Genomic DNA, 14,447 nt, shown 5'->3' with positions numbered 1-14,447 from the left:
CTACACACTAATTTACAACATCAAACAGTACATTAAAAATGATCCATTCCGTCTTGAAATCCACTGTATCACTCGAATTAAAATATTTAAACAGTTGAAAAACGATATTTATTGGACATAACGTCGAACGTGCTGTAACACTTGAGTCTGTTATACGTCCGACTGCGATTAAAAGAGGCTTATGTATATGTTTTTGTTTATTCTTTAAACTATGAAACAAACACGCGCGCGCAGAAGGAAAAGAATTACCATGCAAAGTGTTTTCCGCACATAGAGGCTTTTGCTTACGATCGATCGTGGGCGCGCACCACACACATACACACACACATACCCACACACTCACAATAAGGGAAGAAAGATAAGAGGCAAAAGGGTTATATGTATGTGTGAGCGAGCTACGGCGGTCGGGGTTAAAAAAGTATCTTGGCGTAAAGTGTCGTTAGCTCGTTATCGTCTCGCACGCACCAGTTGGCCACGAAGAGACTCTCTTTCTTTCTGAGGAGAGTTGTCTACCCCGGGTACGATGCTGCTGCGTCCAATAAAGCGTTAAGCTCGTGTCGTTGGACGCACTATATAAAAGTAGCATTGGATTTCTATTTACGTTTTTCCATCTTTACCAGTCGCCCTATGATGATACACAATTTCAATCCTTTCGAGAATTTTTCTCTTTAATTATAGGATGATAGAAAATATAACGAGCGAAAAAGTAATTTGTTCGACTGTGTGACATCCCGCAAAAAATAAAAAACAAGTTTACCTGCTTAGTGAACATCTATATTTGTTAACCTTATATTTATCGGTCGGATAATTTGATTCTGTGCAAGATTAAACACATATTTTAATGACAATAACCCAATAATCTCACTAAAATATTTTTCTGTTCAAAAAATTAAAAACAATCAAAAAGTTGAGAAGAATCAGTACTTGACGTCAAGTAAATGCGATGAAAATATGTGAAATCAAGTGAGAATTTTCTCCGAAGATACGTTACCCCTTGGCAGGTGCTGACTTCTCGAATATTTTCATTCCGAAAGTAGTAAAGTTTGCAACCCTAGACGCGCATATACCCATCTCGCTATCCTCATAAAGCTTACTAATGAATCACTTTTCTGAAGTCCGTTACTTGGCCGAGTGCGAAATCTATGAAGTCTTGAGCACCTATAAACCTATCGGAAACCATCAAAACTACTAAATGCTTTTAGCTCGCGAGAGAGAAAGCTAAAAGGGCACGCGCATGTAGAAAACAGCTGTGGCTCGCTCTCTCATTCTCTCACTCTCTCACTGGCTTTAATGCTTTAATGAGCGTGACTTAAAGTAGAAGCCGCGAGACTTACGAGATTTCTCCAAAGGGAGCAAATGCTTCCCTCAGCGTCTGCGTCTCGATCTCCGGGCTCAGGTCACCGACGAATATGTGGTAGTGTTCTGTAACAGAAAATTTCAGACAAATTCTTGATTTGATTTCAGTGGCATTTTAAGTATTTATGCATTAGTCTCAAATAATATTTCTCATTTTATGAGTAGTCAGATTAATTAAAAAAGTTGGGATTGTCTTTAATATAAATTTGTTATAAATTTTCAACTAAAAGTAAATAAACTAAAAGAGTCAGTTGACTACGGTCCTTAAAATCCTTTCTGAAACAATAACCGGCCGTCAGCTCGGCGTGCGATTGTTGCCAAACCAAATACGACAAAGCAAAGAAAGAGAGACGCCGTGGGGGTAATCGGAGCTCGGCGTGTGGAAGTCGTCGCCTTTAATTTCGAGACGTAAACGACGGCCGACCCGGCAACCGTGATCGCGCGTCATCGTCGTCACCTGGCGCATGCGTGTGGTGTAGCTTTATGTTCCTCACAGGCCTTTATGCCAAGGCGAAGACAAACAGAGAGAGGACGCTGTGTAAACACAGAGAGGCTTGGTGTGCGTTACCTAAGGCAACCCAGCGAGACGATGCTAAATTAACGGGTGCAATTTTAATAGGGCCGCTGAAAGCCCACGCCTCGTCTCTTTCTCCCTCTGATTTTACGCTTCTATTATCGCTTTGCGTCCTCTTTCTCTACTTTCTCCCTTGGCGCGCCAAATCGACCTCTGCTTATTCCGTGTTTCTGTTTTCAACAAGTGCATCCTACCGCTATATACCACCGTCACCATTGGCGATGGGATTTCTCCATGGTAAAGTGGTCTTTGCACATTCTCTAATTGTTTTTGCTGTTCAACCTAATTTAAACTTAATTTTTATTATTATTACAATGTTGTCGATTCTAAAGGACACATTTCCTGTGAACGAGTACTTATACAACTGAACTCAATCTCATTTCGAAAACTTGTAATTAACCTTCATTCTCATGCAAATGTTTATTGCATATAAAATTGCAAAATATTTTGCAGCAATCTTGACAATTTTTCACTTAAAATAGTAATTTAAGACAATCTCATAAAATTGCGGAAACACTTAGAATAATCTTGTAAATATTCATTCAAAAAATGTTTCGTCTTGATAAGGACATTAATTTTCCACTATTAACGACGCTAACAGTTTCGTAGGATTAGGATAGCACGCTAATAATCGATATATTTTCGAAGAAATAAAAAATAGACGCATGCAGTTGGAAAGGAGATGAGATGTAAATGCACGTAATGCCCAAGCAATAAAATCGTAGACGATCGACGAGCGACATTTTGTATACGCTCCGTAATATCGCCGCTTTTCTTTCCGACACGTGTGGTCAAGGTCGAGTTTCTGCCCGTTGGAAAAAGCACTCGAATGAAATCGTAAATGCAATCGGTTCTCTCGATGCGTCACCGGAGTATTTACGACATCCGAGATTAAAAAGCGCGCGAGTTTTCGTTTCTTTAATATGCGCAGTAAATAACGCAGCTGCCCTCGAGGCTGCTATTTTCTTTATTAATCTTAAAATGCATAGTTATTAAGTTTTATTATTATTATATAAATGTAAGTGTATTAAACTTGTACAGTAGCGTACGTGAGTTCAAGCTGTCAACACAAGTAGGCAGTCTGTAATGGCGATTGAATTGCGTGTCACGTAATTTGCTCTGAGCTTTTTTGCGAGCTTGATAACGCGGACGAGTGCATTGTGCATCGTTACCCTAACGCCCTTTTAGTCGGCTTCGAGGCTTGTTCATGACTCCCGAAGGCCTTTAAACCCCACGAGAAAACACGTAGTTTCCAGGTCATCCAGATAGGATATTGATAAGTCTAGCCGTAGGCCGTTAGGTGAAAGAGAAGAGCGAGCGAGAGAGCAAAGAGCGTAGAGCGAGGGCATGTATAGGCTGTACGCGTGTAAGGCCCGGTACTGCGTTGACGGCGGGTATAATCAAGTTGGAAGTAGTTTTCAGCGGCTGTGAATATTAGGTCGATTAGGCATTTAGGTTCCGTTCGAGTAAGTCACTTTTAACGATCATCGTCGCGCTTTGTTTTATTATTTCTGTACTTGCGTTAATTTATTTTTAGTTTTCCGATTAGCTGGATTTTGTAAGTCCGACGATTTTTTTCCTTGCACTGGAAGGTTTTTCATGCCGATGAATTAGTAATTAAATTATAATCATCTGTGTTATCACCTTTCATTATATATAAGAATTAAAGAATTACGATCGGGAAAGGTCAACTTTTTAAAATAAATTTGAACACTACTAATATTTCATTTTGACGTTTTACTTATCCTGTATTCAGCCTTTTCAGAAAAAATATAGGTAATTGTCTACATCATCAATTCCACAGTAGAATGTAACGATGATTGATGAATTTGATGATATAGACATATTTTTCTTAAAGAGGGTGGCAACAAGATCAGTGAAACGTCGAATGAAATATTAGAAATGATCAAATTTATTTTTAAGGGACTTTTCCCGATCGTAATTAATATAATTCTTTACTTCAGTCTCAATTTTACATTTCGGTCTAAAAAATCTTACATTTGTGTTTCATCTTTGAAATTTCATTCAACCTCGTTGTTTTAATTATCTTTCATAATTATATTTATTTGAAATTAAAACAAGTTTTGGTCAAATTATTCTGTTATTCAAGATAATAGAAATAAAAAAATTTAAGCTTGACAATAAATTTTTATACTTGATGTCGAAAAATATAATACATTCTCAAGATCATTTCCATTATTAAGACGTATATTCGCTTTATTATGTTTAGAATCTGATGATACTGTTTATGTGTTTTTAGTAAATCTTCTCAATAACAAAACAAACTGACTGATCAATCTACTAAGTTTGTTGATACGTATATCCCTTCAGAGGCAAGGAATCTTAGTATATATCTACTGAAAGGCAGTTTTCATCGTGAAAAGAAGTTCGATAAATCTGTCAATCTTGTACTTCAAATTTTTTCATCACTCTTTCAAACGTCTATTCTTTTCTCTGAATTTTTGCTTTCTGGTCTCGAAACTGCAATAAAGTAAAACATCCGTCACGTTCAACTCGTGATTGCCACGCAGATTGAACCTTTTCTATGAAATTACGAAAGTCGTACTTTTTAACAACACGGATGAAATAAATTTACAAGTTTGCTATGTATAAGAAAAAAGTTGCAAGTGAAATATAATTCTTTCACGATCATGTGCCAACGAGAAATCAGTGGTATGAGACAGAACATTTTCAAGTACATGTATTAGAATGCACTATTTTAGGAAATTTATTTAGGAAAGCAAGTTAAGTTACAAAGAATTTTTATTAAATATTCTATTGAATAATATAAAATAAATTAATAATTAAAATTTTATCGTATCATTGTAAATCAAAATCTACAATGAAAAATACCTTGATATGCACTTTGCTATTGGCATTCTATACAATAGATACGCCGAGTCAGAAATCTCACATATCTTGCTATCATGTCGAGCGCGCGTACTCATGCTTTGCACTAAAGTAAAAATTTTATTGAGAAATTTCACAATACACACAATCTTGGCATTCATGTCGCGCAGATAGCTGTTAAAGAATAAGTCTTTTTTGTACAGTAGTCTCGCAGTGTTCGGTTCGATTTGAGTCAAGAACGTCGTCGTGAGGCCGAAAGTGGACAGCCGAAAATCGAGTTAGACGAAAGAGGAGAAAGCCTCGGCAGTTAGTTCGCCTCGACGCGGTGTTGCGCGTACAGCGTCGTCGTCTCTCGGCCGCCGTAAAACCGAGGAGCCGAAGAGAGAAAGAGAGAGAGAGAGAGAGAGAGAGATGCGCTCGCAGTAAAACCGAGAGAGGGACAAATGGGATAAAAAGCCAAGGGGACGAAGTTACCCTCACGGGGAAAGCAGGAAAGTGGACGAGAACGATGCATCCGTTGGCGAAAAGAGAGGGTGGAAAAAAGTGAAAAATTGATACGGATAGGAATTTTTTCATCTTCTTTTTTTTCAATTTTTCCTTTTTATTTACTAATATTTAGTGAAACATTTTATCACTAACAAATAAATTGATCATTAAATCTTAGAAGTTAAACTCTAAACTATTTTCATAGTTCGAGACAAAATCCTCCGATCGATATTCCAAGGTACATAGAGCGCAATTTACCTAATCATCAAAGACACATGGGATAGTCCCTCATCGTCTGACCATACATCCAACGTTCAACTAGCAGGTAGTAGATAGAATAGGTAAAAAAAGAGGTCGGTCCGCCGCACATCGAGGTAGAAGGGATGGTCTGATTACAATCGGTTTGATGGTCTATTCCCGGCGGCGACTGGCTCCTCATTCCCACGAATTAGTCCGAGCCCCGTCATTTCCTTTCTTTCTACTGGTTGCATGTTAGATTGGTTGCAGGAGAGCTCGTTTTCTTTCTCCTACGCCTTTTTTTATCCATTTTCACCCCTCAGAAAAAAACTAGCTAAAATTTGTAATAATTTAATAAAGCCTCAAACTAAGATACATTATCTTCAAGTTTCAATTTGTATCGTTCAAAGAATGAAACGGTAGTATAAATGTCTATTTTGAAAGTCTCTGAGAGAGTATTTCAACTTTCACTTCCATAAACACCTACAGTACCTCGAAGCTTATATATTGAGCAAGTTATAAAACCGTCGGCGGGTAGCCTTTGAGATTGCGGGCGGTCGTCGTCGCCGAGTAACTATTTATCGGGCGTTCGAGCGAAAAAAAATCGAAATCACTAAACGAGCCGGAAGTATTCGCTATAGCTCTTCGCGATGAGAAAAAAAAGCGGGAAGAGTGCTGCTGCAGCGCGGCAAGGCGAGTGAAACGTAAAAAGGGCGCGACTAAGACAGTGAAAAAGGGCAATAAAGAGAAACGGCCAAGACGCGCGAGTGAGCCTTCGCGCAGGAAAAACAGAGATAAGAGGAGAAGTATCACGAGGCCGATAGCCGCTCTCTTTCTCTCTCTCGCTCTACGTTGGCGTTATTTACCGCCGTCTGTACATAAAGCGGAAGCACGACTCGCTGTACCAATAGCCAAACGTGCGCTATACGCCTCGAATGTCGATCGACTTTAGCCTGGCTAGTACAGTGCTGCCCATTGCTATTACTCCTCCAAGTAGCTAACTTTCCCTTGCTTTTCTTCGCCTGCCAACTTTAGCACTATGTCATCTGTTACGGCGTTTCCATTTCCACTTATTTTTTATTAATTATTAAAACTCAATTATATACACTGATTTTAACACAGTTTCAGTCAAATGCTTCAACTTGTGGACTTTGAAACAGTTGAATCTGTAACTGCAGCTATGAACATTGTGATTTTGATTTATACGTAATGAATCTCAAGAACAAATTGGAAATGAGAACTCGTTTTTCTATTTGTCCTAATAAAAAAAACTCAGAATTAAAAAAAATAAAGTTATTATATAATATATCATGTACTTACATTTCTTCATAATTATCTTTATAAGTCATAAATATAGGGCGTGCAAGCATTAGTAATGTTTGGTAATCATTAGTACACGGACTTGCGTGACCGTGTAAATATTTCATTGTATTAAACTGTAATCGCGGATTCGCATCGGTAAATTGTTACCAAGTAGTACTACGGAGTGATTACAAAAGATCACACGCGGATACATAGATCCTCTTCCGAATACATGAGTATTTATAAAAGAAGAGGCACGCAACAAGTGAGTCAAATATTGTGATTCATTTGGGCTGTGATAGGTCATAGATGTTCGTAATCTTGTTCAAATACAATCAAACATTTAGAATGGTAACATGGCATTGATAAAGCAAACAAAATAATATTGACGTTATCAAGCGACAACAAAAAGAAGCAAAAAAGAAAAGTTGAAAAGTTCGGTGTGATCGAGCTTACTTACAAGCAAGGAATAAAAAAATTAAGTATACAAACTTATTAAAGTGTTCACGAATAAATTGCGTCAGAAAATATATAATAGTTAAAAGTGAAAAATTATTTATTTAATTAATTCAATTTAAATTATCGTGAAGTAAGTTAAAATATATCTTAAAATTTAATAACGATTCTCACAAAGATGCAAATAGATTTCTACGAGCTTTGATAATATTCAGCAGCGACACGATCTCGATCGTCGTCATAATAGCGCCTTTAAAAATTTCAGCAGAAGCCTGCCCGACTCCTAATTAGTCGGTGGGCATACATAAGCGAAGTGAAATCGCGTAGTGCAGCTGGCGCCAAGGATAGTTCTGGAGAGCCAAGCGGAGCAGGGAGTGAAAATCTTGTGGTTTTCGATAAACCGCGAGTAATGGAGCGTCATTCATTATTGCGGATATGGTAATGTATATAGAGTCGATCGTCCCCGAGGATTTGCCGAGGTACCCGGGAGTACTTATACCATAGCTTGACCTATCCGTTGGTTTTTCTCTTCTACTCTCCTTTTCTATTTTATTATTGATTGCGCTATTTGTAGGAGAATTATTGCCGATTAAATTATCAATCTTATGCTTTGATTTTCACCGCAAAGTTAATTGCAATAATTTAAATTCAGAACTAATCTGCAAAATAGATCTATACAAAATTTAGAAAACAACAATTTAGAATATCTACTATCAGTGTTTAAAATACTATTATTATATTTATTCACGCCGGTAGTATGTAATATTTTCTTTTCCTATTTTTCGTATCAAAACCGAAAGATATAAAAGCGCATTTCGCATAAATCAGTGGTCTCTCGATGCGACGGCGGCACAACTCGATAAAACGTGCAACGATGCGGAAGCCTCTTCGTGTTCGTGTCGGCTAATAATAATCGGCATTTTCGCGGTGATAATAACAATCATTGCACAGGACGAGCAGCGAAGCTCGCCCGATAAAGGGTCGAAAGTGCAAACGATAGCCCAATACTGATGCTGTTGCACAGCAATTTTGGAATTGGAAATCTCCGCGATGTGGAAATATTAATTGAGAGAGTGAGATATATACATATATATATATATTTACTTTGCTGGAATTGACAGTATGCTAGTAACAATCGCGAGTATGTATTTCAAATTCTCGAACCCAAAAAAATTGAGTTGATTCGGACTGTTTACTCTGGCTCAACACAACGGAAAATTTATATGTACGCAACAGACGAAAAAATCTTAGTAGTAAGCAGTAATGCATCAATACGGTCACTCAACGCGAAGGAAACGTGAAAAAAAATGTTTTTCATCGTTGAGTACACACGAAAATAAGCCATCGTAAAGCATAGGTATCAATGACGAAAACGGATAAAATACATTATGGGTTTACGTGTGCGTGACAGCACCGATTTCTCGTGACGACGCGTCGTGGTAATTAGGCCGTTTCGTGCATGTGTACACGCAACGCTAGAGAAAGAGTGAGCCAGTCGTTTACGCCCGGAAATTTACGAGGGGGCTTCGCGAGGAAAAAATATGTTAAGCGCCCCGGAAATCAAAGTCGCCGACTGAGCAATATTTCTCTACCAAATCTACTAAGAGCAAATATATCAATTGTATTCGAGTGCCCGGATGATACACTTCATAAAAAAAAAGAAATTTCAGTATGTATTGAGCGTTTGCCTGGATATCGTATAGTTTGATATATGCACTTGTATTATTTTTTCTACTGAAATGCATTAATGTATAATTTGACTAGGTAAATATTAATTTTTATCTAACTTAGCTAATAAATAATACCGAGATACCTGTGTCGCCAAGAAAAGATTTTTTTTAACGGCCAATCAGTTCATCAAAACAGTACTGTTTTTATTGAATAAAAACTAACTCTATAACTATCCGTCATCAATATATCCTCTAGAGAAAGAGAGAAAGAAAGATAAAAAGAATAAATGGGCCTATACTACGCAGAGGTGTTTCTTTGAAAAATTTTGACGTGACAGATTAATTTTATCGCCGGAGCGATTCACTCTTTTAACTTTTCCAATTTTCTTCCTGCAAATTCCACGCGCAAACTCGTGTCCATCTACGTTTCTCTCTCTCTCTATTTTTTTTCAAGAGAAGAGAAGGGAATGTCAAATAGAATGTGCGTTCGGCGCGAGATTGGCCTTAACGCTGCTGCTACTGCTGCCGCGGTTTGCGCCCGACGCGACACTCGCATGTAGCTATTTGTTCTAACTGGATTTATCTCTTTATCTTTTAGAAAAGAATGATTTTTTATTCAGAAAATTAATTGATTTATTTTTTGCAGTAATTTATAAAATTGAAGAATGCAAAAAATCTAGTTAAGTCAAAAAGTAGTCAGGATATCGCAATCGGTTAGAAAAACATTCATTCAATCTACGAAAATACGTAGAAATGGTGAGTAAAGAAAAAATATTGAAAGTAAAATGAAACAAAACTATAACAAATAGAATCTTGATTGAAATAGTCCCTCGCGAAACATCCAGATGAACAAATAAAAAAGAAAATCCAAAACTCATCCAGTCAAATACGAAGGAATATTGATTTGGACAGTTAGTTAGTCGTGGAAGGTTGGTACGATAAGAATCATCGAGAATTGCAGGCACATACATGTGTGCTGCGTTCGTAGTTTGATAGATCTACGGATGGCGTGCTACTGCTACTGTTGCTCTCTTCAGCGCGCACGATATAATTGGCTGCGTTTACCTGTGCTGCGGTGGTGGTGCGTGCGTGACGTCGTAATCTTGCTACTGCCAGTGGGAAAAATGTCGGCGACAGAAATCCACCGAAGAGTGAGAGAGAGAAAGATCTTATCGCGATAGTCCGCACTTTTCCCTTTGTAAATGGTGTTGGAGTGGTGTGCTTAGGATGATAAGTTAGTTAATATGGTTTTGGTAACTAAATATTAATGGGAAGTTATATTTATTGAATTTAAGTCTTCACTATATGTAGCAGTAAATAATCGCTCATATTTTTACTCATCGGAAAGAGTGTATCATCTTTCAATGTATCAATAAATTTTTTATTGATAATGCGATTCTGATTTTTTAATAAAAACTTAATTATTTTTACAATACAGAAAATTTGATATTAGTTCTTTTATTTGAATAAATTTGATATCAGTTTTTTTATTTTTATATAGTTCTTTTATTCTGGTAGATCAAACTTTGCAATTCAGTAAGCGAAATCGAAAATAATTTGCAAATAGATACAGCACTACTATAATAATAAGCGTCGCAAATCGGAGGTAACACGAGGTCGCAGAAAATCCGTGGGAACGACTTACAGTCAGCTAACAAGGGGGTTACGAGAGAGAGATAAAAGGAGAGAGAGAGAGAGAGAGAGAGAGAGAGAGAGGAGAGAAGAGAGAGACAGCAAAGAACCGAGTCAAGTCAATTCCAGTTCGGTTTAAACTCTAACTAACCAATCACGCTAAGTTGATCGAGTTGCGGCCAATCAGCGCCTAATTCCTGCATTCGTATTCACCGCTGATCCTTGCTACTTCTCTTATTTCTTTCCCTTTTTCCGTTCTTTTTTTACGTCGGATACTTTGACTTTGTCTTTGCTCGTACAACAGAACTTCCTTTATAATCGATTGTCTCATTCTTCTTTAACAGGCTTCTTAATCATTTTTGTATTATGATTCAGAAAGTTGCTTCAAGAAAATGTAACCTTTCCTGTTAAAAATGGGTTATTTTTGTTTTTTTTTTTCTTCAACTAAATAATCTAAAAGTTTTGATTACTATTATGAATTTAATATGCTGACGTAAATTTATAATTCACTCCACTGTAGGTCGGAAAAAGAAGTGTTATCTTGCTATTTTATTTACAAAATTAATTATCAAGCTGAGTAAATATCGATTTTGACATAAAACTCAAAGTAATATTAGTGATTTTAGAATAAAAATCGGGCTTTTTAAATTCTATTACAGCTATAGTACTAAACGTGATAAAGATTTTTGAAGCTGTATAACTCTATTAGTGTCTTAACCAAAATTAATGAAAACTTTTCATAAACATTTTTAACTACTTGTTAGCAAATATAGTAATAGATAAGTGAAAGTTATTTCTGAAATCAACCAAATGCTTCAGCATAAACTGATATCTGCGTGTTCAAATTTAACGATATTTATCCATCAATACAGCTTTTGATTTATGATATTTTCGGAACTTAGTGGTGATCAAAGAATAGTTTATAATTTTCATTTTCATCTAAGTATTCTCTTTATATCTACGCAAGAAAAAAATTTTGTAAGAATCTTCTATGTGAAAAAGTTACTGTATTAAATTTCTTTCGCTTTTGAGACATTTAGAAAGATTGAAAGATCGTCATGTACAGCCATCAAACACGTCGCTTAAAATCTAACGCGTAAATGTACTCGTTCAGTTAGAAAATAAGGCAGGCAGCTATTGTTCGGAAAACTTATGAGAATATGAATTTGAGCTACTTTCCTCTCAGTTTCTTTCAGTGTTTTTCTTTCAATTCGTTAAGCGCCTCACTTAATCTCATAATCCTGATTCTCGTATACACCGCATACTGATATGCACCCACATATCGAAATAGAGAGAGAGAGAGAGAGAGAGAGAGAGAGAGAGAGAGAGAGAGAGAGAGAGAGAGCGAGAGAGAGAGATAAAAGCGAACACACATAGTACACCTTTGCTTTCGATAATCTATCAAACAAACGCTCTCGTTATTTTTCTGCTTGCGGGTGCTCGCGGAAATCATCGCACCGATTCATAAGCTCGAGCGAGGGGAATAAATCTTTTGGATGGAGAGGAAGAGCGAGAGAGAGAGCACGTAATTAACGATATTTTCACATCGACTAATGATCAATCTATCGGGCTAATTAGGTTCTTTGTTATCGCCTCGACAATGCACGCGACTGTGAGGGGAGTGACTCGATTTATCGACGAGTGGTAGGTACACGAGTTGAAAAAGTGGAACAATATGACGGCTTGGAAAATTGACTTGCTTGCTAAGTACGAATCATATTTTTAGTTCATTTCATAATTGATAATACAAATTATAGCATTGCATTTTAGGCCACGCTAAAATTGTATTCAATCGATCCAAAAGGTAACAAATTTTCGCAGTGTATACCCAGAGCCAAACAAATCAGTGATAATTAGTAGAATTCTAATGATAGCGAACAAAACACGAGGGCGTAATGAAAGCAAACGAGAAAAGGGGGCACAAAGAGAGGAGTGGTAGTGGGCGACGGTGAAAGGGGTTGAGAGAGCCAGCCGATACACCTAGGAAACAAAGGGGCGCATCGAAAGTGCATTACGCGACGTATAATGGAAACGCTTCATGACAAATTGGTTATTTCGCCGCTGAGGCGCGACAATATGCCTGCGCTTTGTTGCCTTGTACAAGACTCTACGAACAAATAAAAAACTATTACGCCCATGTTTTGGGCATATAGCAATTGTATAAGCAAAGCTTTTGTTATTAAACCACTGCAAGAATCAAAATTTTGAAAAGATAAAACAAAATATGGTTTCTGATGTATATTAACTGTTATCATTCGAATTTTAATCTACATTAACATTATTTATCTATTTTTTTATGAAATTCCAAAATAACTGTAACAGAATAAGAAAAATCACGTTTTTGTTTTTATTGATGTCAGTATTATTACGGCGCGACAAAGGCTTTTCTAGGCATGCGCAATAATATGAAAATAGCACTTTATAGGACGAGGAAATAGAAATATTATAAATTTGATACAAATAAAAAAACTATTTTATCGTCAGAAATGAAATAATAGTGACGAATATAGTAACTCTTTTCACGAGATTCCTGTAATAGTTCGAACAAGCAGCAATAATAAACACCTCATCAATTCACATTTTTTCAAATACAACACACACGTGTTTATAATTCGTCAGTTGTTTAATCTCACTCATCTTACTCAGTAACAAAACCAGTTGAAAAAAGTTAAAAAAATCTCAATTACAAAAGGTTTTCCCAATGCATCTATACCAATGATCATGTGACACTGCTTCGAGGGATTTAAGGGGATAAGGTTAACATCGTTACGCTCATCTTCCCTCGTCTTTTTACATGGACTTTCCCAATGTGATTTTTCGATTTCTCACGTTCCGATATTGCCTGCGTTTTTTTTCCTTCTCGATTTACATATACACGAAAGTATCGTCATTGTTAGAGAATATACTTCACGACTTACCACGTAGCCGTATAAAGCTTGGCTTGCGGAGATGTCACGGAAAAATACTACTCTTTTACGAAATCGTGCTTTGTTGATAAATCTTAGAGTTTACTTTCACCGTGACATTTATATATTCACTTTTTCGATAATTGAATTTTGCATTCGACTAACAATTGTATCCTTGGGAACAAGCTTATCGAAATTTGCCAAAATCAATTTCATCACTTTCTATAATGATTTTCGCATCGCAAGCTTTGCAAACTTTAGATTACACGCCACATCTTAATTAGCAGTCGGTAGCGTACAAGAGTTCTCTCTGTCTCTCTCTCCCTCTCTCCCTCGCTCCTCTTGAACAATAGCTTGGGTCAGTTCGACAAGTGTTAATTCCAGGCGTCCATCTTACACCTACGCATATTAACGCGCCTCACGTGACAGCCTCAGCCATTGGCCTTCTCGACACTGCGGTCACGTCAGGAACCCCCAACTCCCCTCTCGACTGCGACGTAACAGAGATGTATTAGCTGTCGATTAAGTGCGTGGACGTGTATTTTGCGTTGTGATCGAGTGAATGTACGCTATATTCGTTTTAAAAATTGTAGGCTTGTGATAGTGCTGTAAAATTATAATTTTTCACGCACGGATCAAAATATCGAATAACAATGTGTTAGTTAACCATTAATTATAATTAATTAAAATTCACATTTAAATTTGTTCAAATCTGTATATCCATAAAAAATTGATTATGGACTAGATGACGTGATTTTGATAATGAAGTTATAGACTAGATATTGTATTTTCATGATTCAACTGTCAATGACAGCTGTATAAAAGGTCAAGAGATTCGATATTCCCACGCTTATCTTTCACTTCCTATCCCAAGAAAATATCGATAGTATTCTTCGAAGGAAAAGTGGGCGAGAGGATGGGCTCTCGCAATTAATACAGAGCCAAAATCGGCGTATGTTCCAGGTTATTTGCTTCCGT

The 14,447-nt window shown here is 36.9% G+C and overlaps 1 protein-coding gene across 5 annotated transcripts in view; it reads right to left on the bottom strand.

Annotated features, from left to right (window-relative positions):
• LOC131670699 (nucleolysin TIAR) overlaps positions 1 to 14,447 on the bottom strand; it is a 199,377-nt gene that overhangs the window by 104,005 nt on the left and 80,925 nt on the right. For all 5 annotated transcript variants that reach the window (XM_058946521.1, XM_058946522.1, XM_058946519.1 and 2 more), the window contains one exon: positions 1,335 to 1,422. In XM_058946521.1, the coding sequence (XP_058802504.1) occupies positions 1,335 to 1,422 (88 nt within the window). The remainder of the gene's footprint in view (positions 1 to 1,334; positions 1,423 to 14,447) is intronic.

Source organism: Phymastichus coffea, unplaced genomic scaffold (genome assembly GCF_024137745.1).
Source record: "Phymastichus coffea isolate CEN01 unplaced genomic scaffold, Cenicafe_Pcof_1.1 PCOF00114, whole genome shotgun sequence".
NCBI classification, from domain to species: Eukaryota; Metazoa; Arthropoda; class Insecta; order Hymenoptera; family Eulophidae; genus Phymastichus; species Phymastichus coffea.
The sequence above is the reverse complement of the archived record's forward strand: the minus strand, read 5'-3'. Positions and strand labels throughout refer to the sequence as shown.